This window comes from Nothoprocta perdicaria, unplaced genomic scaffold, assembly GCF_003342845.1.
Source record: "Nothoprocta perdicaria isolate Ctin4 unplaced genomic scaffold, notPer1 scaffold_33, whole genome shotgun sequence".
NCBI classification, from domain to species: Eukaryota; Metazoa; Chordata; class Aves; order Tinamiformes; family Tinamidae; genus Nothoprocta; species Nothoprocta perdicaria.
In genome coordinates this window covers 348,423-373,290 of record NW_020455566.1, presented here as the reverse complement: position 1 = coordinate 373,290, position 24,868 = coordinate 348,423, and the positions used below count along the sequence as shown (strand labels likewise).

Below are 24,868 nucleotides of genomic sequence, written 5' to 3'. Positions count from 1 at the left end.
AGTTCAACTAATTCTGATAAAGCATTATTCAGAAACATAATTGATGGGAGACTTACATAAGGTAGGTAAAGAGTCTGAAAGCCCTCTGTGCCAGTGAGCATGGCAAGCCTGCAAGCTGTAAGTGCTACAAAAATGCCACGGAGGAGTGTATCTAATCACCAGTGTATCCTTAAAGGCAAGACTGGGAGAACTGTTTCTGTACATGATTGCCTCCTCTTTTCTTCTTCTTCAAGAAGCATAGATATGGAAAATCTTAAGTGGGCAGTTTAAACAGAAGTCCAATATTTCTGATTACTTAAGACTCTTATTTTTCCATTTCAAGTGAGTTCAGAGCAACATCTTGTACTGCTGCAGGGTAAAGCTTGCTGACTAACTGGTTTTACACAGCTGGTTTAATCTGTCATGCTTTTGGACTGCTCTTTTAAAACAACAGCTTTAGTTGGCTTCATTTCAGTATATTGACAGTTGTTAAACTTCCTGACACAGGAATGTTATTTTCACTTTCTAACCTAACGGGAATATTCATGCTAGTCATACTGCTGTGGTCACTTCTTTGATTTGCTCCTTGGTGGAAGTGACAGATCTGTCTCCTTACATTGGGATGGAGAATTTTTAGCTCAGCTTTGCTCTGAACGCGAAGACAAAAGTAAAATGCTGACAAGATCAGGTACTACTGTGATCTCCAGGAAGGAGAGGGGACATTGCTTGGTTCAGTCTGGAATGTAGTGCCAACTTCAGTGCCTTGGTCAGAAATAGCAGTTCAGTCCCCTTGCTGCTCCCTTTTCTAAAGCCCAGGGAAAGTTCCATAGATTTCGGCTGGGAAGAGCAAGTGTCCTGTCTCGTTAAGCCAGCATGGGGCGACGGGGGCGCATTGCAGGGCGCCCCGCAGCCGTGTGCTGCTGCGAGCTGCCTCTTGGCTGCTCTCCCCGCAGCAGGCTCGACAGGTGCTGCTGGCAGGTGCTGCCTGCACTGCAGATCCTTCCTGGGAATGAATGCAAGGTATGGGAAGTATCCAGTTGGAGCACATGGCCTAGAAGAGAATAACTGTACTCATTCTTTGCCAGAAACACCTCTGATAAACACAGATTGTCCTCACACTTTGTAGAATTTTGTTTAGAATTAAGTAATATTTTTCCATTTTTAGAGCTCAGGATGAATTGTAGTCTTGACTGAAGCAGAATTCATTTGTGCAGTGATAGTGAAGGCTGTTGTGAGCAAACAAAGTAACAGTTTTAACTGTTTCTTCCTGTACTAAAGTGCTGCTGAACATGAAATTGATGACAAGAGACCCAAGCAGGAAGGTGTTCTGTAATGAGCTACTGTCGTGTTTACTCTGTGTCTTACTACAAAATAAACTCCTTGTTAAATGCTAGTCAGAAAGGAGAAGGTGAAAGTTTATTTAGCTGCCACAGCTGTGCACAACTTCCTACAGGAGGCTTTACAAAATATTGTAGGTAGTATTTACAAACTATTTTACGAAGCTTGGCAGCAGTGTGCACATTTCTAAGGTGTGCACATAAACTGTTCCACTTGTTACAGAATGTCCTAGGGTTTATGCTCAGGGTGTTGTAGGCAAGGGAGATACTTTGGAGGTTGGGATGTATTTGCTGAAAAGGTCTGAAATAGTGAGTATTGCTTGAAGGACTTCAGAAAACGAATGGAGGATGGAAAAAGACAGTAAAGGAGGTAGCCCAAGCCAACTGGAAATAGGAAGCAAATTCCGGGAGGAGGGGAAGGAGGGGTAAGAACATTATGAAAATTAGAAATGTTCTTTGCTTGACCCATGTCTTGGCATATGGAAATGTTCTTTACAGTGTTCTGGAATATGAAACTCCTGGGCTACAAGCTGTGCTTCAGTAGAAAGCTTTGAGCACGTCCCTCATTTTTCTGTAACTGGAAAAAGGCTAACAGTTCTTAATGTTAACCAATACAAAGATAATGGCAGAAATATTTAAAACGTTGGTGGTTTTTGCCTTAAAAATATTAAACCCTGACATAGTCTTACTACAGTCTTCGGTGAGGCTAGAACTCATTTCGTATTCCATAGCAAGTATAATCTTCAAATAACCTTTGAAACCTTTTATTCTGTAAAAGAACGTATATGAAAGTTTTTTTTTTTTCCATGCATTTTCTTCTCATTTCAGGTTTGTTTCTGATTTCATAATTGGCAAAGCTGAGATAGTGAATCCTGACTGTTGAAGGGTGCATGGTGTGAATCTTTTCACGCAGGTAGGTGCATAATAGAAAATCTGCAAAAATGATAAAACTGACTTTCTTGAGATTTAGGATATGCCCTTATTTTACTTCTAATGTAAGCATACTAGTTAAAATGTTAACTAAATTCTTTTTTTATTCATACTGCACAAAGGAGTTCATGTCATGTTTTACTTAAGGAGATTTGAAGAAAAAACTCAGCAATATATCTGGGAATATTGGAGTTTGTATTGCCATCTATTTGGCATCTGCGATTGATCATAAGATAGATTTTGTGAGGCTGCATTGTATTTTGCAGCAAAAACAGCATGGTTGTACATTAAGATGGGTATCATTTGACAGGAAAGTGAGATGCTGCTGCTTTATGCCCAGAAGGTAGAGGGAAGAATGAATGTGAAAAGTATTGTCTGAACAGAAGTGATTTAGGAGTTTGCGGTGATTATTTTGTCCTTTTTTAGGGGATAACATTTTCAGTGTAAAGAGTTTAATTTCTGTGGAAGAAATTTTATTTATTTATTTTTCTTAAGTTTTGTCAGAAGTCTTAAAACTTGTAAAACATTAACTTCCTTGACTCTGTTTCATGACAAAAGTCTGCTTTCTGGGCAAAGTCCATTGTACTAGCTTCCTCTTCCATTTCCCCCCCGACTTTGGTTGATGGATTGCAATTAGAAGATTTAAAAACAGAAGGCAAGATTTTAACCTTGAAGCAATCCCCAGATTTAGAAAAGTGGTTTAGAGAAAGCCTTCTAGCTGCAGGTTCTGCGTAGGTTATCTCAAAACCTGCTCATTTGTCAGTAAGGCTCATTAGAGGAACCCTCCTATGAACAGAGTCCCAGAATTGATGTTGCTTAAAGATATTCATCTAAAATAAATTGCTTGTAACTTTTGTAACTAGTGAAAGTGCAACGGGAATAGCTGCAGTCTGGGACATCTATGTTAACTTTTTGTACAGTTCTTAAAGTAGAAATGGCTCTTTCCAGAAAACTGCTCTCAAAAGCTGCTGCTAAATGTCAAAGGATTGACTCTGGCCTTTGTCTTTGGCAGGTTAACCGAGTTGCCTGCAGCTCCTGCGTCCTGTTTGGACAAGATATTTAGAAATCAGGCTTTTATATCGGGTACTTGCCTTTGGTCACTAATGTCAGTGATTTCAGATCTGGCTTCTAGAAAACAACCATTTCTATGTCTGTGTGATATAAGAGAATTTAGCCAGCTAATTTGGGATAAAATTGCTGTTTCTTCAGATGCAGTGCTTGCTGAGTTATACTGTATGTGATGTGTTCTAGTTTTTAGGCCAAAGTAGAAGCTGTGAAGTGCCTGTTTCCCAACAGTATAATGTTTTACTAAAAACTTAAATTCACCTTGCTCTGATCAGTACTTTTATCAGTATTTTTAGACATTAGACAATAATACTCCCAAGATCTGCTGGGCGGCTTATAGCCAGGCCTTGCGAAGAGACACACTGGAAAGCAGTTTCAAAACATCCTAGGACGTGGTTCCAGGAGCACAGATCCATCAGATGCATGCAATCCCCGCTTTTCTCGCGTGCTGGGAGAAGAGACTTGTCCTGTGGCAGGGAACAATTGTGTCCCTTTAAAGGCAGAGGTGGAGTCAGTGCCATGAGCAGGCAATTTTGTAGCTGTAAGCAGGAAGGAAAAAGGAGACCTGTGGCTGGCAGGCAGTTCATGGGGATTCTCCATAGCACTGTGTGAAGGCTCCTGCTCTGGAATCGGGCACATTTTACCTTGCAACGCTTCCTGAAGCAGCTTCCCGCCACACATGTGGGGACCTGTAGGTATGTGTGTACATCGGGGCAGAGCAGCGCGGTCAGGGGAGAAACTGAAATAGAAAGGTGAGGTAAGTGAGAAAAGAGTAAGGTAAGTGAGAAGCCACAGCTGCTTTCAGAATTCCATCTTTCAGTTTCATTTAGAAGCATCTCTATAAAATCAGGGTGCTCTGTAGGAAGTCTTAGCAGAATAGATTCCTTCAGAACTTTTTTTTTGGTCGTTGAAGAGCTCCGCGTGTTTTATCTCAGCAAGTAAATCATTAATTCTTGGAAAGGCTAAGTGGTTGCTGCGATAAGTTTACAACTGTAGTGTTAACATTACAGAACTGAAATGACTCCATTATTTATTTAACCTTTTGAGTGCTGATAGAGCACAGAAACTTGGTTTCTCTCCTAGCAGGAGTTATCTCACATGTTAGGAATGAATCAACTTTAAAAAATATTGGCAAAGATTAAAAATAGCTTCGAAGGCATGAGAGCTCTTGGCACACATACCAGACTGATGTTTGGCTAGTAAGTGCTCTGGATCAAAGCAAAATCCTGAGGATTCCTTAAACAATTAGAAGCAAACAATACTTGTGTTAAGCTCTGTTCTGAGGCCTTCTCGGGACTTTTTGACTCTACTCCTCAAAGAGGTTCAACCTTGAAATCATGTTTTGGGACATACTGTCTTTTCTGGCAATAGCTGAGGCTTCGAGCTAGCTCGAGAGCAACAGGAGTGTTTGTTTCCCACCATGCAGCGTTTCAGGAGCTGCCTGGTTAGCACTGCACTGTGCTGGGGGTGTTCAGGGGAAGGCTTTCACCAGCAGGAGTTGTGTGGGGGCAGCAGGTAGTGGTGCTGGAACCCCCTGGGTGGTGGTTAGCTCTTCATTAGTGCAGCTGTGGCTGTGGTTCTTGAGGTGCAAGCTGCTTACCCTGTGCCCTAGCAGACCTGCTCTAGGCTTGTTCTTCCTGGAAAATGAATTCGTATGCAAGAAGATATAATTGAGGAGTCATTGTGAAAGTCCTAAGTTTTAATAGTACTTGTCTATTAAAATATCTTAACCACTATAGATTAGCTTGCCTAAATGTAGTTTACAAATGGCAATATGTTGAATTGTAGCTTGCTCCTAGACGCAAAGCTCTACTGAAAATTACGGAGTTTATTGTATATATTTGTAATCTCCTTATGGAATGTAGGTTTTTGCTGGCTTTGTTGATATCAAGGCCCCTGGATTTGATTGCGAGTGGTTCTCTGGTTCAAAGATTACAGTTTAGATCATGTTCCTTCTACTCTTGTTATGAATCTTCCTACTGATCAGTTGTTCCCATTACCGTTTGCTCTTTATGATTCTTTTCCAGGTTTTTCTTTACTGTGCTGAACTTTGATTGCTTTTGGCCAATGGATTTTGGAAATGTTGATGTTTCAACAGATGTATTTAGTTAAAAAAAATTAAAATTGAAAAATAGTCTTTCCACACATTCTTTTCCTGAAAAATGGCCATCCACAAGAACATTTCTTCTGCTCCGCGTAGTGTTTGTTGATTTATTTTTTAAATCCCTGATGCTGTTTATTTTTAAATAAATAATAGAACAGGAAACTATTTCTTCCATGCTTTCTAGTATAGACTGTATTCAGATACTTCGGTTTTCTTGGTATATCCTCTTTAGTATGGTAAAAATGAAGTGGAGCATGTAACAGGATTTTTAAAGAAGAGCGTACTTTCCATCTCAGGAGGATATCAGCTCTCCTGAAGAACGACCCGTTGCTCCTGCAGGTGCCCAGGGCTCTTCCTGGAAGTGCTCCGATAGTATTTGGAATATTCAGTAATGATACCTGTAAGCTGGTGCGTGGGAGCAGCTGGAAGTTCAGGTTGTCCACGGAAAGGGGATAGTAAAAGGTTGGATCTACAAGAGTTGGTTCTGAAAGTTAAATTCAGACCATGTAAAATCTCAGCTGTGTATCTGGAATTGTCTCCATTTGTGGTATTATTCTTTGTACTCTATGTACGACTCCACAGCATAAGTAACACTGCATGAAACAGTGATGAATCAGCAGGGTAACAAATACTCAGTAACTTAAATTTTGCTGCTGAACATGCATAAATACAGACAAAGGTGTAAATAGTTGACACTGTTCTTTTTTCCCCTCACCTATGTCAAGTTTTACTGGGGAGAGGTTTGGGGGGTTGGAGAAATTCACCAGGAACTCAAATAACTCCCGCTAGAAATTCATGAAGAATTTCCTGGTAGGGAATTCAACTATAAAAATTCATGAAGGACTATTACTATTCCTGTCTATGCAAATCAGAACGATCCATGATGCTTCCTGGAAAGCTGATCCATTGCTTCTCTCCAGTCTGTACTCTTGTATTGACACTTTCAAAGATGGTTTTTTTTTTTGGCTTTTTACTTGCTTTGCAAGTGGATCAGTTTCTTGCTCTGGTTCATAAGGGGAGGAATAAGCAAGTGCAGCATGGCATTGGCTATGCCCAGTTGTGTTTATTCACCCCACCAAACTCCACACGGTGCTGTAACAGAATTCCTCTGCTTCATAGTTTTCTTAACATGATCCGGCTGTGCTGCCGCTAAAGGTAGAGTTCCCCCCGCCTCGGATTTCTCCGCGTGTTGGCTCCAACACGGAGCACTCAGATCAGCGCGTCGTCCAGGCTGGAATATGAGGGGTGTTTTTGTGGTGTCAGTTTTCTGTCACACTGCACTGCTCCAACTTGCTCTCTGCTTGTATAATCCATGCCAAGGGGAATGCGGGAGCTCCCCCCTTTCCCTCCATGTGGTTTTAAATATTCCAGATGTGGATTCTGTCCACTTATAAAATAACGTGCTAAGAGGTAAGCGTCTGCTGAGACTGGGCCAAAGTCATTGTCGGTTTTTCATGCACAAGTCACATTATGTTGCAGTGATACTGTCATCTCTTAGTCTTGTGACAATTTGCGTGAAGGAACAGAAGTTCGTTCCCATGGTGGCGTGAAGCCTCTTAAATGCAAAATAAATTGCTTTGGATGTTGCGAGTGAAACCTCTGTGATGTTTGAGGACAATTGTTCTCAAATTCCTCACCTACTTATGGAATGGTAAAATTCCAGGCTTTTTCAGCCCGCTGCGGAAACTTCAAGTTTCTAGGAAGGTAATGGGCAGAGCAGGGGAGCCCTGTGCCCTCAAATGAGGGCCTGAAGGGTTGGCCATTCAAGCTGAAGAGCTATCCTGAAACCAACAGGGAATCCAGAGCTGGAGCATATTTTGCAACATGATCAAATTTTGAGTTGTAAGGAATTTTGTTTATGGCTGGATGCAGTGATTAAATAGGTCAACTATTACTGTAGTTTCAGAGCACTGTAACTGTGGGGCAGAAATGGCGCTAGGCTCCTCTGAGCTGGCACTCTGGTATGCTGGGTTTGTGTCGAGCCCTTTATGGAAAAGAGGTCACAAAAGGAGGTCGCTTCTGACATGAAGAAGGGAAAGTTGGAAGGTGCCGGTGTAAAGCCTTGGACTTGTCGATATCCCAAAAAAATAAAATGCCTAGTACAAGCCAACCTGAGCAGCTGAAAAAGAGCAAGCTGAACTTCATCTAGGACGCGGTGGGACCTGCAGCTGCAAACAATGTGAAAGACCATGCTTAAGTTAATGGATATCTTTTATTTTGTCCTGAATGTTTGTCTTTCCTCTGAGGCACAGCATAATGAAAATCTTTCAGAAAGTCATGCTCACAGATATAGAACTTGTTCTTATAAGGTAACAGATTAGATAGTAGTATAATTGAAACAACTGTGTGATCAGACTGTGTGCTTAAGATATTTTTAAAGGGGCTGTTTAACTTTTTCTGGATATATTCCTGAAAATAGTACAGGTAATTCATTTATTATTGCAGTTATGTCAAGTCACTTAATGCTACGACTTAATCTCTTCTGTCTTTAGTATTTGAATGACTGGGTGAATATTTGGAAGGACTTCTGAATTATTTTGGCTGCAACAGAACTCCTCACTGGATGATGTGCTCTTGTAATTGATCGTAGCAACTGCATAAGCCACACAAGCAAATAGAACATGTATGCCCAGGACTTAATCTGGAGGTTCATAGCTAGACAGATCTGTACAAGTGGCGTTGTGTTCAGGTATCTTGGATTATCATTTTTGTTTGTGATTTCTTCCGAAAATTTAAAGAGAAGATTTTTTTGATGGTAAGCCTCCTTTCTTTTTTTCATTGTTCTTTTAATAGTGGCAGCTGGCTGTTTTGATAGTGCTGTGGTTGAAATTCAATGGTTTGTCTTGTTCAAGGTCCTTTTGCTCTTGCTAACAAAATGGCTTCTTCCTATTCTTTATTATTATTATTATTATTATTATTGCATTAACTTGATGTTTTAATTGTAGCACTCACATTTGTAATTATTCTAGATTAAAAGCTTTTATTTCCTTTGCAGATTTCCTTTTTAAATTGGGGAGGAAAAAAAAGTTATTCTGAGCCCAATTCCATTTATCTTTTATTAGGCAGACAGTTCAAACATTCCTATTGGCAGTTTTATCAAGCTTCAGTTCACTTCGTAGTTCCAAACTGCCAGATGCTGCCTGTTCTTTCAGGTCTACGGTATGACTTCATTTTTCAGAGACACCGTTTCCCTGTTTCCTTCAGGTGTAACTGACAGGTGATTGCAAAGATGTCTAAAACTAACAAATCCAAATCTGGCTCCCGTTCCTCCCGTTCGAGATCTGGATCAAGATCACGCTCCCGATCCTTCTCCAAATCTCGGTCCCGGTCTCGCTCTGTGTCACGGTCGAGGAAGCGCAGGCTTAGGTAAGTTCACGTGGCTCCGCGTCAGAGGGTGTAACAGGCTGTTTTTCCCATCTCTGTGCTGCTCAGATGGTTTGTCACTTAGTGCTTTTCCATGAAAAGACCTTTCTCAGATCCTAGAATTCATAGTGTCCTGTGCCTTGGGCTGCTTCCTGCCAACCTGTACACTTTTGGAAGTGTTCCTAATGAGCAGAAGAATGAATTGTCTGTTTCTCTGCATTGCCAAAGAAGTTATTCTTTTTAACCTAGCTGTTGTTTGAGATCCCCACAGTGTAGGGCAAGGTGCAGAACTCAACTCTTTATGATAAGATGAACTCCTAAGGTGTGGGGTTTTTCTGTTTGTTTGTTCTGTTCCTCTTTAGCAGACTTGAAATGCATTTGATCTTACATTAGCAAAGCAAATGTAAGTGGTAGTGAGAGTATTTGAGTTCCTCTTCCAGCGTCGGAACGGGGAAGAATTGGACTGGTATAATTATGTTCAGCTTTTTTTTCACTAATCTTAAATGAATAACAGTTCTGAAAATCATTAGGCTGTAAACACATGCAACTGTTAACAATTAAAGATTTTCAAAACGCAGAGGCTGTAAGAAACGTAGAGTTGGGGAGGGAAGGACAGGACAAAACCAAGTTAGAGGCGGAGACTTGAGTCAGCAAGCCGAGTTGGTGCAGAAGGAAGCTGCAGTGCTGGAGGCCGGGTCGTCGCTCGCGATGTCTGCCTAGCTGAGAAGCAACTTTGGCCCTGGGGATGAAGGCACCCTGCCCGTACCAGGGCGTCTGTGCTGCTGCTCAGCCTGCTTGCACTTTGTGATAGCAGCTTAAAAGAATGGAGGGGCTTAGTACAGACAAACCATCCTGCGTGGAGTTAGCGTGTTCCCTGAGGTAGGTTCAATGCATTGTTTTAGCATAAAAATCCATTCTGGTGTATTTGAGTGTGCCTCATGAAAACGATTTTACTCTTAGTCTTCATTCCAAAGGCTTATGGTCTGTTCTAGGTGTTCCCCATGGCATTCTCATATTTGAGTCTACCTAATGTTCCTTAATTTACTATATGGGTGGGTTTTTTTTTTTTTTTTTTTTTTTTTTTTTTTTTTTGCATTTTTATGCATTTGAGACAGTGAACTCAGAGCAGTGCATTTTAACCAGCTAGCTACCAGAGATTGCCAAGCTTGGGAGAGATATCACTACTTGCTGTTTCTTTTGCATGGCACTTTCTGTATTTTCTAAAATTATTTCTGGTAGCAAGTCCTTGCAGCCTCTGGAGTGAGGCTTTTCTCGTGCTGCAAGCCCCTAAACTGACCAAATAGAGTTTGAAAGCAGCGTACAACAGGTCCCACACTGCTAATTGGTAACAAATGCAGTAGTTGTCTGCAAATGGGAGTGCCTGTGTTCTGCTTAGTGCTTTTGAATAGGATTTCTCTTTTAATTGGTTCATTCTTGCTGTCTGCCCTTGCCTTGCCTCCTTGCTTGTTGCTGGGTTTTGATTGAAGAGGTGTCCAGGGTAAGTTGCTAGATTTGTTTGGTTATTTCAAGTGAAGGAAGTTGTTCCTAATGTTAAAATTATCATTAAACAGTTTGCTAGCAAAAACTGTAAGAGCAGTAAATTGTTTCCTGGTAGGGTCTAACATGTTTGATGGCCAGAAAAAAATAAAAATAGATCTAAAGTTCAGCTTAACTGCCTGTATGTGCATTAACACTTTGGGAATTCCAGTGGCAGGATTTTTATTAGGTTAAACTTTGGGAGTGGGCAGGGGAAAATAGGGAAGAGCAATGAGTTCTGTGTATTGCCAGTCTGGAAAAACAGAGGGTGGAAGGATGTGTGTCTATTAGAGTATGAGCAGTGGGTGTGTTAGAGCTGACTTGGATCTCTCTTGATGCAAGAAGTAAATCTGGAAATAACAGCAGTAAATATTACTTACTTGCATTCATTTTGGAAAGTTTTTTCCCTGTTTAAACCTACTAGTTTGGACATTTTCTGTTCTACTAAGGCAAAAATCTCAGCCTTCCAACAGAACTTTATAGTGAGATATTTACTGTAAAGCTGGCTTTCAGTCCTGAGCTACGTGGTGCTTTCAAACAGTATTCAACTGCAGTTCCAAAAAATGTACTGGAAAGGACTAATGAAACAGCCCTTAATGTTATGCCCTTTAAATCTGGAATCTTACAGGTTTTCTACTTAGGTCTTGGATTCCATTCTGTTCTTTCTTACTAAGCTGTGCTCTTGGAAGCAAGCAGATGGGACGCTGAGCAGTGCCACCTCGTGGCACGAGGCTCGGGAGCGAACGCGCGACCTGGGACTGCGGCCTCGCTTTATTTGATGGAGTTCCGGGCTCTGCCCTGCAGCAAAGGAGGCACCTTTGGAAGCTTTGCCTGTAGAGCAGCGCACCGCTCGCTCTAGTCCTGCTGCTCTCTTTGAGGTGTTTTCATTCTTTTAACTCATCTGGCAAAGAAGTGGGGTTTCATCCTGATCATCAAGATTTCAGGAGCATATGAAATAATTGAGGGACACAAGAAGGGGAAGATTTGGATCTGTTCCAATTACGGTAGCATGACCTGCATTGAGAAATGCTGCTTTGTGCCAGATGGGATGTGACTTTGGCCTTGAGCTGTAAGAGCTTGAAATTTGAGACATGCCACTTTCTTGAAGGTGGGTAGCAGCCGTGTTCATCCTGGAAAAAAAAAAATAAAAAAAAAAAATAAAAAAATGCAAGTGGAAATTATTTCCATGGCAGTTTGCTGAGGACAAAGTGTAGCGCTTCAGTTGGACGAGGAAAAAAACAAATATTTTTAAAGCTTAAAAAGAGGTAAATGTAAAATTAACTTTTGTAAGGATTCAAATAAAATTTTGAGAGAGGAACAAGCTTGAAAATACTGCATACTTTTCTCTCTCCCTCTCTCCCCTCCCGCCCTCTCTCTTTTCTCAGTTCTAGGTCTCGCTCCAGGTCCTATTCTCCATCTCATAACAGAGAAAGGAACCATCCAAGAGTGTACCAGAATCGGGATTTCAGAGGCCATAATAGAGGATACAGGAGACCCTATTATTTCCGTGGCCGTAATCGAGGGTTTTATCCATGGAGCCAGTATAACCGAGGAGGGTATGGAAATTACAGGTCAAACTGGCAAAATTATCGTCAAGCGTATAGCCCTCGTAGAGGGAGGTCACGTTCTCGCTCACCCAAGAGAAGGTCTCCTTCACCAAGGTCTAGAAGCCATTCTAGAAACTCTGATAAGTCATCATCTGATCGGTCAAGGAGGTCTTCCTCTTCCCGATCCTCCTCAAATCACAGCAGAGTGGAGTCTTCCAAGCGTAAGTCTGGAAAGGAGAAAAAATCATCTTCCAAGGATACCCGTGCGTCTCAGGCGGCAGGAGATACTCAAGGCGATGATTCGAAGGAGCAAACGTTTTCAGGAGCGGCAGCTCAAGACACCAAGGCCTCTGAGGGATCAAAACAGTGGCAAGATGTGAGCACCTATGGCACAGGTTCAGCGTCGAGAGCTGCTGGGCCTGAGCTTAGCCCGCGGGAGCGCAGCCCTGCCTTGAAAAGCCCTCTGCAGTCGGTCGTGGTAAGGCGGCGTTCCCCGCGGCCCAGCCCGCTGCAGAAGTCGAGCCCCCCGCTGTCCGGCCAGTCGCAGCTGAGCTCTGCTTTGCCAAGCAGCACCTCCTTTCAGGCCGCTTCCCACCAGAGTCCCTTTGAGCACGGCTCTGGGGGGCTGAGCCCAACAAGGAAGAGCCCGGTGTGCAAAAGCCCCACGCCGCTGGGTTCGGTGTACAGCGCGGCTCAGAAGGAGGACAGTGCGGCTCCCGGAGGAGGAGCCTTCTCCAAAAGGCAAGTGGTGCGTTGGGCCGCTCCGCGTTGGCCGCAGGCAGCCCCTGTGCGGTGCTGGCAGCAGCCAGCCTGCTGCTTGGGCCGGGCACAAAATATAACCTGGGCCTAACCCTCTCTTGAAGCAGGTGGACCATTTTCTGGCTTAACTTGGTAGTTACAAAGATTACGTAGGTCCTCTGTGGAACAGCTTCTAGCTTAAAGTGTAGATGTGCCCAGTGAGATTTAATTTTTTTTTGCAGCCTAACTGCACAGTAGAAACTTAACAGAAAAATAGAAAGCAGACATTAAAGGATTCAAACTATTGCACTATTGACTCACTTTTACTAACAAATGAGTGGTCAGCCTCATCTTTTAAGTTAATGTTATTGTCCGGCTGACGTTCTTGAATTGCATTAGATACAGATTGGCAAAAAGGAAAAAAAGATATGATTGCATGTCCTGCTGCAAGCAGCCTGTGACAGATGCAGCTGTGCTGCATGTGCCACTGTTAGTGGGCAGTGTGATAAACCAAGCACCAAGTTCATTACTGGGATTGGAAGACCTTCCACATAGAAGGCATCAGTTCACTCTAATCCTGTTTGCTTGCTCGTTCCATAATAGATCAATACCTTAAGGTGACCCTCTGTTTCGAAAGACACAGTGGCATTCACAAATGATATTCAGTCTTTTTACTTAACATTTTTTTAAGTTATTTTGGACTGATTCACAGATCAAAGATCTCTGAGTTTTGAAAACTACTTCACTTTAGACTTTCTGGAGCAGAGAACTAATGTCCTTTTCTGCTGTTTCCACAAAGTGGGGATTTTGCTTTATAAAAGCTTTAAAATTCAGTTCTGGTGCTTTAAATTAGTTTGGTCAAAACTACAGTTCTCACCAAGTCTTTTGTTTTCTCTCAGCAAAATAATAATTTTTCTCCTTTTAACCTTTTTGCTTCTATTTGTATTTACAGTCTGTCATGAAATATTTAGCTTACCTAAGAAACTTGCATCCAAAATTTGAAGTAGCTTTTGAGGCTTTTATTCCCAGTGTGTTGTTTAAAACAGAACAGCCCAGGTTGAAAGTTTTGATGTATTATTCTCCTGAACCAGGTTTGTAAGTAACTGAACTGATTGGGTAAGATGTTACTCTTTTCCTTAAAATCAGTCTACAGATGAGCTGTTTTTATCTGTTCCACAGCCTCATCTCATTAGTTCTGCATATCCATTTTCTTCTACATTTGCTGAATTTATTGTGAATGTAAAGTTGAAATCAAGGTTGAGCTGCCTGCTTTAGCACTGAACGGTTATGCCCCTAAAGATTACTTTCTGTATATGTGTAGTTTGGTACTTTCTAAAGGTGAATTACTGTAATATTTGTTGTATGACTAGGTATCTGGAAGAGCAGAAGACTGAGAATGGGAAAGACAAGGAACAGAAAATAACAAATGTTGAAAAAGAAAAATCAAAAGAAAAAGGGAGTTTCTCTGAGTTGGGATCGACAGATGGAAAGGCAAAATCTGACTCCTACGCTTCCAAAACTGACTCCGAGAAGGGATACCGTGGCAGTCAGTCACCCAAACGCTATAAGTTCCGTGATGACTTTGAGAAGGTAAAGGAGTTCCATAAGGAAAGTCACTACAGCAAAGAGGAAGGAGATGAGCAGGAGAAGAAGGACAAGGCCAAGGGCCGAAAAGATTCCGAATTTGAGGAGGAGCCCAAATTTATGTCCAAAGTGGTAGCAACAACTAGTAAAGGCCAGGATGAGGATCGGCCAGGAAAATGGGAAGGCCTAGTGTTCCTACCACCTGGAAAAGAGAAGCAAAGGAAAGGTGATGAAGCAGAGGAAGAAAACTATTCTGAGAGATCTAAGAAAGAAGAGAGACCAGCCTCCAAGCGAGCTGAACCAGGTCACAGGGGATTTGTCCCTGAAAAGAATTTCAGAGTGACCACTTACAAAGCAAGCCAGGAAAAAAGTTCTTCCCCACCACCAAGGAAGACTTCAGAGGTGAAGGAGAAGCCAGGAGCCAAAGGAGATGGACTGGCTCCTGGCAAATCCTCCTTTTCCATTACCCGTGAGGCCCAAGTCAATATCCGAATGGATTCATTTGATGAAGATCTCGCACGGTAAGTGTTTGTGACTGTGACAATGCAAATAGCAGGCTCAGCTGCCTGTTCCTCTTCAGCTTTTGGTGTTTACCCGTTTGGGGGAAGGCTAAACAAGATTTGCAGCACAAGCTGCATTTGCAGTGATAAACCTTACACTTCTTCTGGTATTAAAATACTTATATGAACCCTGTGTGTGGTGGAGGATTTGCCGATGATGGAAGATGAAGGTTAAATAACTTCTGTCTTCTTTCTAAATTGGTACAGGATTGTTTTAGAATATAAATGTGTCTAGATTGCACTTCACAGTGCACTGGTGTGAGAAAATGCTTCAGTACTTGCATGTTCTTGCTGCTATAGCCTCAGTACATGAATGCTACAGCACAGTTTAAATGATCTGTACTTCCTTTGGAGAGCGTTTTGCTGCTTTATTCCCAGCATAGTGTTGTTGAAACTCCACAAAGATTTGAGCCACTTCAACGTTGTTTTAGGAAATCTTAAAACTAAGAAAAGTTACTCCAGAAAGTATTTTTCTAAAGCAGTAGCTGGCAAATACTAACATGCTCTGCGAGATGTTAGAGGCTGTTCTGGATTTTAGAAATGATGGGAAAAGATCCCAGCCAGCTAGTGGCATGAGAACTGGCTGCTCTTAAGATAACAGAGAAACAAGTGATCCGAATTATTGCACTATTAAGTGAATTATTGTTATATTAAACTGGCTTAGTATGTTTCAGATGTGCTTAAATATAGCAATGCTTTTGCTATTGATTTTTGTAGGTGACTTGATAGTACTAAAAATGCAGAAGACTTCTAAGCACTGAAACATTAATCATCTTCACTGCTTCACCTTATCCCGCTTTTCTGTTCCTGACGGTCTGTTCTTTTTCCAGTCCAAGTGGCATACTGGCCCAGGAGCGGAAGCTGTGTCGGGACCTTGTGCACAGCAACAGAAAGGAGCAGGAATTTCGTTCTATTTTCCATCATATTCAGTCTGCCCAGTCTCAGCGAAGTCCTTCTGAACTGTTTGCTCAACATATAGTGACCATAGTCCATCACGTAAGAGGTGAGTCCACCGTCAGTGTTTCCTCAGATCAAGGTTCCCTCTTCTGTGCTTTGTCCCAATAAGCAGGTAGTAAAGCGCAGCTATTAAATTTCTCCTTAACTTTCTCTTTTCTAAGCTAGATACACCACTTGCTAGATATCCAGTTGTATCCAGTATTCAGGGAGATGGTTGTGACTTAGTCTAGTAAAATTGTATATATAAATTCTATACATGATTAATTTCTATCTGTAAAGTGAGATTCTATTCTCTTAATTTCAAAGGAATGGCGGTCATTTGTTGACAGCATTAGGTAGAGCTTGTCACCTCTGCTGCATATGAATTTGGTCAAAATGGCAGATCGATGCACTTTTTCCCATTAAAAAAAGTATTACTTATATGACATTGTTCACTCAACTTCCCAACAGAGCATCACTTTGGGTCGTCAGGAATGACACTGAATGAACGCTTTACAAAATACCTAAAGAAAGGAATGGAACAAGAAGCAGCTAAAAACAAAAAGAGCCCCGAAATCCACAGGTTGGTGCACTGGACTGTGTCGTATTCTGGGTGCGAATATGACTTTACGTTGTGCTGCTACGCTCTTGCTTTTTGTATATGAATCTTATGGGCATTGTGTGTGTTTGTTTTTTAGGAGAATAGATATTTCTCCCAGTACTTTTAGAAAACATGGATTCTCCCAAGAGGAAACGAAAACTTCCAGAGATCCTAGCTTCAAGGTGAACTGTTACTCTGATTAGTTTAATTCAACAAAATGAGTGCATTGGGCATGAACTTAACAGTGATGTTTTGTTTAAATTACTCTCTACTTAAGTTTGTGTTTTTCTTTTAAGGATGGGCATAATTCTAAAAATGAACTACAAAGGGTTAATTTTTATTAAAAATGTATCAACAACCTTTGTGAAGTGGTTAGACTATGGTAAATGACAATGACCCCAAAGTCAATTGAGGTGAGCTTGAGAAAAATGAGAGGATTTTTGGAACAAGTGCCCATGATGAGAGAAGAGACTTTTTGTGATATTTTTCTGCTTGTAAGTATTATTAAATCAATTGTATACACGTGATATTTCCAACCATGTTTTCAAAAAGACATGCATGTCAAAAAGAGGAAAGTAAAACTAAATACTTACCTAAACCAGTTACACTATTAAGCAGATGATAAATTTTGTTCTAACAACTTACTGTACCATTTCTGTTGATTGCTGTTACTTTAACATTCAGCACCTGTTTTAGTAGATCCAGACCACTTGGAATTTAGTGTATTAGTTTTTCTGAGTGCAACAATGTTAAGCCATTAAACTCATTGTAAACAATCATAGAAGTGGCTTACCGTAAAATGTTTGGGATTTTAACCTTTGTTTATTCACCTTCATACATATTTACGTTGAACATTGAACAGATTTTAAACAGTGCTGATGAAACCTTACTTCTTTCATATTTGTTTTCGATTTTTTCCAAACACTTGTGGCTTGACATGGACGATGGTGAGATGGATTTGATGGGCCTGAACTCTGAGCATCAGCTTGGCAGAGTGTATTATAAACGTGGTTTCCAAACAGCTTGCCAGCCTTCCGTGAAAGACGTGCCCTCACAAACCCAAATAGGTGTTTGCTGTACCACATAAGGGAGCTGCTGCTGATTTTGTCACTTATCTGTCATCCATCGTGTTGGGAGCAGTTGTGTTCTCAGAGTAGAAATTAAAGCTCTTTGCCTGGGAAAAATAGAAGAGCAAAAAAAAAAAAAAACCCAAAGCAAAACATCTGCTCACTCTGCTGCGTTATTTGACATTTTTGTTTAAACAAAAAAGTGTTTAGAGACTCATGTAAGTAAAAATTTTAATAGCTAGAGAATTACTAATCTTTTATATTTAATTGAAGACAATTAATCTGATGTATGTTGCTTAGCAAGTCTCACAGTTCCCAAGAAAAGCAGTATGTAGCAGTGAGGGTTAGCAATGCTGGAGCCCTGTGCAGCCGTGTAGGCTCTGTGGTGTTGCCAGCAGCAGCGTGTGCAGCCTGCCCACAAAGTGCTGCCCTTCAGCCAGTGCCTGTCGAACCCACAGCCTGCGAACTTGCTGCTCTGTTCTGTGCAGCCGTGGCCAAACTTCACCCGCTTGCCATTGCTCTTAGAGGCCATACAGGTGACAGCTGCTTCCATTTTCTCAAGAAAGGATTTCAAGCCCTATGCGAGCAGCAATTTCAATAGAACTTGAAGCAGGCACTAGTTGATTTGTTTTTAATTGAAGAACAAAATAGTCCTGGAATTTTCTTTATACAGTTGGCTCTTTTTTCTTCTGTAAAGCAGCAGGTAACTAGACTTGCTAGTGTAACGTAGGGAGAGAAATATGTACCTCCCTCGGCTGCTTTCCTGTCATCTTTGATACAATGCCTCTGTTTGGGAGGAGATGAAGGGCAAGTCTTTTTGACAGACATATTAAAGCATCTGTAAGATGTTTATTTAGAAAAATGCCGACATGACAGCTGCGTTTCTGTGGCCTCTGTCTGTTGTTGCTTTGATCAGTAGCCACAGTGTTGGTATCTCCAAGGGGCAAACAGCTTTTGCTTCTCCTTGTGTCCTGTTTCAGACCTGCTGGTTGAATTCCCTTCCGTGCTGGCGTGGTGGTGTCTGTGAGCAGGGTGGTGAGCATGCTGCTGTCTGGCAACAAGCATCCACAGCACATTAGACGTTTTGTTCATGCTACAGTTCAGAGACATAAAAGAAAGCTGCAGTCTGTGAAATAACTAATTTTAATAGTGAAACATTTTACATCTTAGAATGGATTATTGGTTAGTGTTGAGCTAAACTACTGCTCTCTGGAAGTCTGTGCAGTCAGTAGCGAAGTAGTGGTGCTGAACGGGTGCACTGTAAACCTTTCTGCTGAACTCTTCCCTCTTCCCTGCTGTTGTAGGCTGAAGGGAAATATAAGGACGACCCTGTTGACCTGCGCCTTGATATCGAGCGCCGTAAAAAACATAAGGAAAGAGATCTTAAACGTGATAAATCAAGAGAATCGGTGGACTCAAGAGATTCAAGTCACTCAAGGGAAAGATCAGCTGAGAAAACTGAGAAGACTCACAAAAGCTCAAAGAAAAAGTATGTAGTAAACTAAGCAATTTCTTTTGTGTTCCATACCTGTGGTATTAAGATCAGAGACAGCGTCACGGGTACCTAGTCGTGTTCCTGTGGACGCAACACAGCAGGGGAGGTCCTATAGGCCTGGCATCATTGTGTCTGTGTGAAACACTGAACAGCGGTTAGATGTAAATGAGAAGGTTGCATTTATCATCATGGGTGAATTCCTTTTTCTCTATTGTGTCATAGAGAATATCTGTCTTTAAGTAACTTTGCTTTAAGGTTGTTGTAATCCTTTGCTATTAGCTTAATTTTCTGTCTAACTAAAACTGCATAGGTCAGTGCTCCTTTAGGAGAAAGAATGCTAAGAAGAGAAGTAGTGCTGATCTGAAAAGCATGTTTATCTCAAACAGATGATTTAAACACCTTTGTGTCTCCAGTCTTGATGGAGAGGGCTTGGGACCTGCTAGATACCTTTGTTGTAGCTGCTCCTAAGCTGTTACTGTGGCTTTCCTTGCTCGCAGTAGGCAGATGTTACGTTGTTAAGGGAGCTTTAAAGAAATGGTCCTGTAGTTCACAGAGCTGCCCGCTGCTTTGTCCCGCTCACGTCCCCTCTCCTGTCACTGAACCAGGAAACACCGGAGGGTGCGTGAGAGATCCAGGTCCAGTTCGTCATCTTCACGGTCCTCCCATTCACTGAAAGCAGAGGAATACACCGAAGAGACGGAGGAGAGGGAGGAGAGCACCACGGGTTTCGACAAGTCCCGACTTGGCACCAAGGAGTTCACTGGTCCGAGCGAGAGGGGAAGAGCTAGAGGGACTTTCGTAAGTTCTTGTCTGTTCCTGCCCCTATCAATTCCCAGACTGGGCAAAGCGTGGCCATTTTGCACTGCTCTTGCACTATCAAAGCACACTGAGAAGCAGAAACCCCCAGGGCCTTGGCTGGTTGTGGAGGATGAGCTGAAAGGCAGTTGCTGCCAATCCAGCACGGAGTCTGGGGAGCGCTGTGCAGCGCTGGACGTGGGCAGGGTGGTAGAACTGGGGATGTGCGGAGCAAAACGGAGCCTGGAGCCCTCTGTGCATCGGCGGCTGCCCAGCAGTCCCGAGAGCAGCATAACCTGCACCAGTCACTCTGGGTTCAGCACCTGGAGTGGCTCTTCTGGCCGAACCCACCCCGGTCGTAACTGCTGCTTCTTGCCCTTCCTGTTGCAGCAGTTCAGAGCCAGGGGGAGAGGCTGGGGCAGAGGCAGCTTCTCGGGCAACAACAACAGCAGCGGTGGCGGCAACAACGACTTTCCGAAGCGAACCAGAGAGGAGGAGTGGGACCCCGAGTACACCCCCAAGAGCAAGAAGTACTACTTGGTACGTGTGTGAAGGGCAGCGCGAGCGTGGGGGGGCCTGGCTGAGGCCTTCGCGCATCTTCCATGGGGGTTTCGGCCTCCTTTCATTTTCCTGTTGCTGTTCATTGTAGAATAGTTTTCCATTCAGTAAAGTTCTAGAGGCCGATTAAAGACCATGTGTTTCCCACTAGTGTGAAGAGCACAGCCTAAATCTGTTAGTCTGTGGTGTCCATAGCGAGTGCACATCCTTGGGTGGGTTTGTGATGTTCTCGTCTGCTTCTGGTGGTAGCAGCCCCCCATTCTGGGAGAATCCCATCAGAATGATTCTGCCCTTTGAGAAAGAGCAGTTCCGAACGTAGCCACTAAGTCATTTCTTTTCCTGCTTTGGAGTCATTGAGATCCCTCATCTTACTCACTAGTGCAGTGTTGTCCTGTCGCTCAAACAGGAAGGCTTGGGTTTTCCCCGTGTCCTTGTTGGAAGCAGAGCGGTAATTTGCTCTTGGTGCCCAGTGTCGGCTCTGTCGATTCACACCGCACTGGGCGGGGTTTCGGCCAGCAGCACAGCGGGCAGCGAGGTGGGCTCTGTCTGCACCCTTGTGTGTGCTGTAAGTCGGGCAGCTGCAGGGACACGTTCCCCGCTCCCGTCGCGGTGCCGTCGCTCGGGCCGCTGCCCTGACGCCTCCGGCTTCCGCCCCTGCAGCACGATGACCGAGAGGGCGAAGGAGCCGACAAGTGGGTGAACAGAGGCCGCGGGCGCGGAGCCTTCCCGCGAGGAAGAGGCCGCTTCATGTTCCGCAAGTCGAGCACCAGCCCCAAGTGGGCGCACGACAAGTTCAGCGGCGAGGAGGGCGAGATCGAGGACGACGAGAGCGGAGCGGAGACGCGCGAGGAGAAGGAGGCCCTGCAGGCGGCCGCCGAGTAGCCCGGGGTCCCGCCTGCCCAGAGCCCCGCGACCCTCCTCGCCGGCACCTCGCTCCATGGCCGGTTGGTTTCCTTTTCCTTTTCTTGGCCACAGGCTTTGAAGACAACGTGGATTTCGGTTTGTGCCCATCCTACCCCCGTAGTCTTGACGTTTGTTTTTCTTTTTTTTTATAATTTGAAATAGTAGAGGTTGGGATTAACTCGACAGGTTAAATTTTTCTCCCCTATTGTGTATTCAATTTTTTAAATTCATACTCTACTTCTTTTAGGCCTTTACGTATGTAGTAGTAACATCAATTAAATGATAATTTTGGAAACTATTTTTGGTTCTTATAAATAAGAAAACAATGAAGCATGTGAATAAACATCTAAATGTTAACTTGTTGGGACCAAACTGCGATGATTTTTGTTTTGTTTTTTTTAACTTTTGTTTTTAAATGTAACAGTTGAGTTTAGGGCCTTTTAAGAACCATTGTTTTTCTTTTATGTTGAAAGTTAACAAAATTAGCATGGTTAAAAAGAAAAAACCCTTTCCCCCGGTCTTCACCGGTGGGTAGCGTGTGCACTGCTAGGCTGGTGCGTGCCCGAGCCCCCCGGCTTTAGGCACTTGGTGTCTCCTCCTCCCAGCCCTCTGCCCCGCAGTGCTCTTGCCAGGGTAATAGTTTTCTAAGGAACTTCAGAATTCTACTAGGTTAAAAATATAAAAGGAGATGAGAATTTTTCAATATTTTTTATTAATGTTTTTATAAGACGAGGCAGGTCGCTGCTGTGCTGGCTGAGGAGGGCGGTTCCGGGCTCTTTCCTTCGCCCGGGGCCTGCAGAGGGCTGGGAAGCCAGGCGGGCTGCAGGAGAGGCCCCTGGGTGCCCCCGCTTGCGGCGCTGCCCCACACACCGACTAGCGTGTGGTTGTTTCCACCTGAACCCTTCCTGTTTAGCAACCCCTGGAGTTTGTTTTACGCCAATAAAGTACAATACCATGAGCAGCGGGTGTAACTGCGCTCTGTTGTGTGCGGCGGGGGGCGGGCAGGGCGGCAGCCCCCAGCAGCAGCAGCAGCTCCCCCAGCTGCAGCCCTGGCACACGGAGAAGGCGCCGCCGCTCCCGACGTCTCTCCCATCGGGAGCGACGGACTCGGAAGCGCAGGCAGAGCTGGCCCTGCACCAGGCCAAGGTAGAAGCAGGGCTCCTGCCCTGCTCTTGGTAACTGCAGCTGATACCAGCCCCAGGTGCTGCAGTTCTTGGCCTTGAGCTGCTTGCACCCCATATAGAGTAGAGAATCCTGAGCACCCCACACTGTACTGGACACCCTGTGCACCCCACACCATCCTGGGCACCCTGCATTGTGCAGGGCACTCCCTGTATCACATGATGCTGGATGCCCCATTCAACCCCCACTGTACTGGACACCCCACGCACCCCCACATTGTGCAGGGCACCCTGTGCGTTGCACACAGGGCTGGACACCCCATGCACCACACACCATGCAGGGAACTCTATGCACCCCACACTGTGCGTGTACCACACACTGTGCAGGATACTCTGCGTGTGTCACACTGTGCAGGGCACCCCAAACTACTGGACACCCCATGCACCACACACCATGCAGGGCACCCCACACTGTACTGGACACCCTGTGCACCCTACATGGTGCATGCACCACACATTGTACAGGGCACTCTGTGCACCCCACACTGTGCATGCACCCCACATTGTGCAGGGCACCCCATGCACCCCACACTGTACTGGACACCCTGTGCACTGTACACTGTACTGGAAACTCCATGCACTGCACCCCGTGCAGGGCACACAGTGTTGGACACCCTGTGCACCACGCACTGTATTGGACACTCGTGCACCACACACCATGCAGGGCACACTGTGCACCCCACAATGTGCATGCACCCCACATCGTGCAGGGCACCCTGTGTACCACACACTGTACTGGACACCCTGTGCACCGCACATGGAGCTGGACACCCCATGCACGGCACTCAGTGCACCCCACACTCTGCAGGACCCACCCCATGCACCCCACATTGTGCAGGGCACCCCATGCACCCTGCACTGTACTAACACCCTGTGCACCGCACACCCCAAAATCCACGCAGGGCACCCCAGTCAAGCCCCAGCGGGGGGAGGCTGGCCCTGTCCAGCCAAGCTCCCCCCCACCAGCAGCACCACACGCGGGATGACCAGAGCCCCTTGATTATAAATAGTGTATAAACTAATCTGTATTTTGGGTATGAATTCCCCCCCCCCTCCCCCCAAGCCACTCCCCAGCTCCCCCCGGATGCAGCCGGGGCCGCCTCTGTCCCCTGCCTGTGTGCAGCCCCGGCACCGTCTGGCCTCCCGCCATGCGTGGGGCTGGGAGAACATCTGGAAAACATCTGGATCCTGCTGGGGCGGGGGGGGGCTGAGAAGGAGCTATTTTTGCAGGAACCAACGGGGGGGGGGTGGGGAGGAGCAGCAGCAGACTAAACCCCACCAACCCACCCCCTTCTCCCCTGGGATGCGGCCATTCCATCCTGTCCCATCCTGTCCCCGCCGCGCACGGGGCAGGAGGTGCCGGAAATGTCTAATTTTAGCGGGTCCTTGGGGGCCAGCGGGAGGGCGGCGGCCCAGGCAGCACCAGGAGGGGCCAAGCGCGGGACAGTCCCCAGTCCCGCTCAGTAGCGGGGCGGGCAGGCGGCACCCAGCAGGTCGGGCTGCCCCGTGCGCCAGATCTCGCGCAGGATCCGCTCGCGCTCCTCCAGCCGCTGCGCCCGCGCCAGCTCCTCAGCCGATGCGAACACGTTGACGGTGCCCTGGCTCTCCTGAGGCAGCTCTGTGGCCGGCAGCAGTGACTCGGAGGCCGCCCGGTCGATGGTGTCTTCCTCCTCCTCATCATCATCCTCGTCGTCGTCATCGTCCTCGTCCTTGTTGCCGCCGCGGTGGGGCGGGCGCGGGGGACACGAGCGCCGCAGCACCAGCAGCCCCAGCGTGAGCAGCAGCCCCGCGCAGACGCCCAGCACGAAGTAGAGGCCGAAGCTCTCGGGGTTGTCTGCAGGGAGCGGGATGTGAGGCCGGGCCCGCTGCGGCCCGGCCGCCGCCGCCGCCACTCACCTCGCACGTGCGCGAAGGCCGCCAGGCTGCTGCTCAGCAGCTCCATGGGCCGCGGCTCCATCCCGGTGCCCGTGGGGGCTGCGCGGCCGCCTGGGGGCAGAGGGGCCGCGGGCGGGCGCTGAGTGCGGCGCTGGGGTCTCACAGGACACAGGCTGAGTGGCGTCTGGGGACCCCAGCCCCAAAAAGCAACCCCCTCCCCTCCCAAATCGGCCAGTGCCCCCTGCCCATCACTGCCAAAGCGCCCCCGCCACCAGCAGCAGCCGCCGTGAGGCCGCTGGTCCCCACCTCCCCCAGAGCCAATGCTGCCCTGGCACCGGGATGAGCCCTTTTCCCAGAAACGTCTCCATGGAGGGAGGAATGAGGAAAGAAATGCAGAAAATGTGACACATCAGCAGGGCCGGCCCCGGAGCGCGGCCCGCACGGCTGCACCGCCAGGCTCCGACGAGAGCAGAACCAGCACCAGGAGTGACCGGTGCTGGGACCGGGGCGCCCATGGGCTCGCTCTGGGGCAGGCGCCGTGGGGGCTCCCGCCGTGGGGGCTGCAGCCACTGGGCAGGGGCAGCGGGAGCCCAGCCGGGATCATCCCTGCCCCAGTCCCTGCCTGGGCGGCACTGCAGGGACACGGTGCAGAGCCCTGTGCCCCCCAGCACCGAGTGGCAGCGCCCCAAGCACCAGGGCCTGCTCCTCAGCGCC

At 45.7% G+C, this 24,868-nt stretch overlaps 2 protein-coding genes across 4 annotated transcripts; one reads left to right on the top strand and one right to left on the bottom strand.

Moving 5' to 3' along the window:
- THRAP3 (thyroid hormone receptor associated protein 3) lies at nt 1-21,900 on the top strand. 3 transcript variants are annotated; one of them, XM_026043301.1, is made up of 13 exons: nt 1-61; nt 2,145-2,229; nt 7,908-8,104; nt 8,620-8,781; nt 11,700-12,602; nt 13,970-14,704; nt 15,574-15,746; nt 16,151-16,262; nt 16,378-16,462; nt 18,652-18,836; nt 19,448-19,640; nt 20,028-20,177; nt 20,856-21,900. In XM_026043301.1, exons 4-13 carry the CDS (start codon nt 8,645-8,647, stop codon nt 21,075-21,077), a joined length of 2,895 nt encoding a protein of 964 aa, XP_025899086.1. In that variant the 5' UTR covers nt 1-61; nt 2,145-2,229; nt 7,908-8,104; nt 8,620-8,644; the 3' UTR covers nt 21,078-21,900. The 3 variants fall into 3 exon arrangements, with proteins under 3 accessions (XP_025899086.1, XP_025899087.1, XP_025899085.1); XM_026043302.1 differs by lacking the exon at nt 7,908-8,104 and having other exon boundaries at nt 20,031-20,177; XM_026043300.1 differs by lacking the exon at nt 7,908-8,104.
- Nucleotides 21,901-23,739: 1,839 nt separating this feature from the next.
- EVA1B (eva-1 homolog B) lies at nt 23,740-24,242 on the bottom strand. Its single transcript, XM_026043455.1, has 2 exons — nt 24,176-24,242; nt 23,740-24,113 (listed from the first exon to the last, which is right to left on the bottom strand). The coding sequence occupies exons 1-2, from the start codon at nt 24,234-24,236 to the stop codon at nt 23,740-23,742; spliced, it is 435 nt and encodes a 144-aa protein (XP_025899240.1). The 5' UTR covers nt 24,237-24,242.
- Nucleotides 24,243-24,868: the final 626 nt, after the last annotated feature.

Bases quoted from the DNA above. Each gene is read 5' to 3' on its own strand.
- EVA1B (XM_026043455.1), bottom strand. From the start codon at position 24,236: ATGGAGCCGCGGCCCATGGAGCTGCTGAGCAGCAGCCTGGCGGCCTTC. The intron at 24,114-24,175 runs GTGAGTGGCGGC...CGCTCCCTGCAG, and splicing joins GGCCTTCGCGCACGTGCGAG to ACAACCCCGAGAGCTTCGGC.
- THRAP3 (XM_026043300.1), top strand. From the start codon at position 8,645: ATGTCTAAAACTAACAAATCCAAATCTGGCTCCCGTTCCTCCCGTTCG. The intron at 12,603-13,969 runs GCAAGTGGTGCG...TTGTATGACTAG, and splicing joins GGAGGAGCCTTCTCCAAAAG to GTATCTGGAAGAGCAGAAGA. The intron at 16,463-18,651 runs GTGAACTGTTAC...CTGCTGTTGTAG, and splicing joins CCAGAGATCCTAGCTTCAAG to GCTGAAGGGAAATATAAGGA.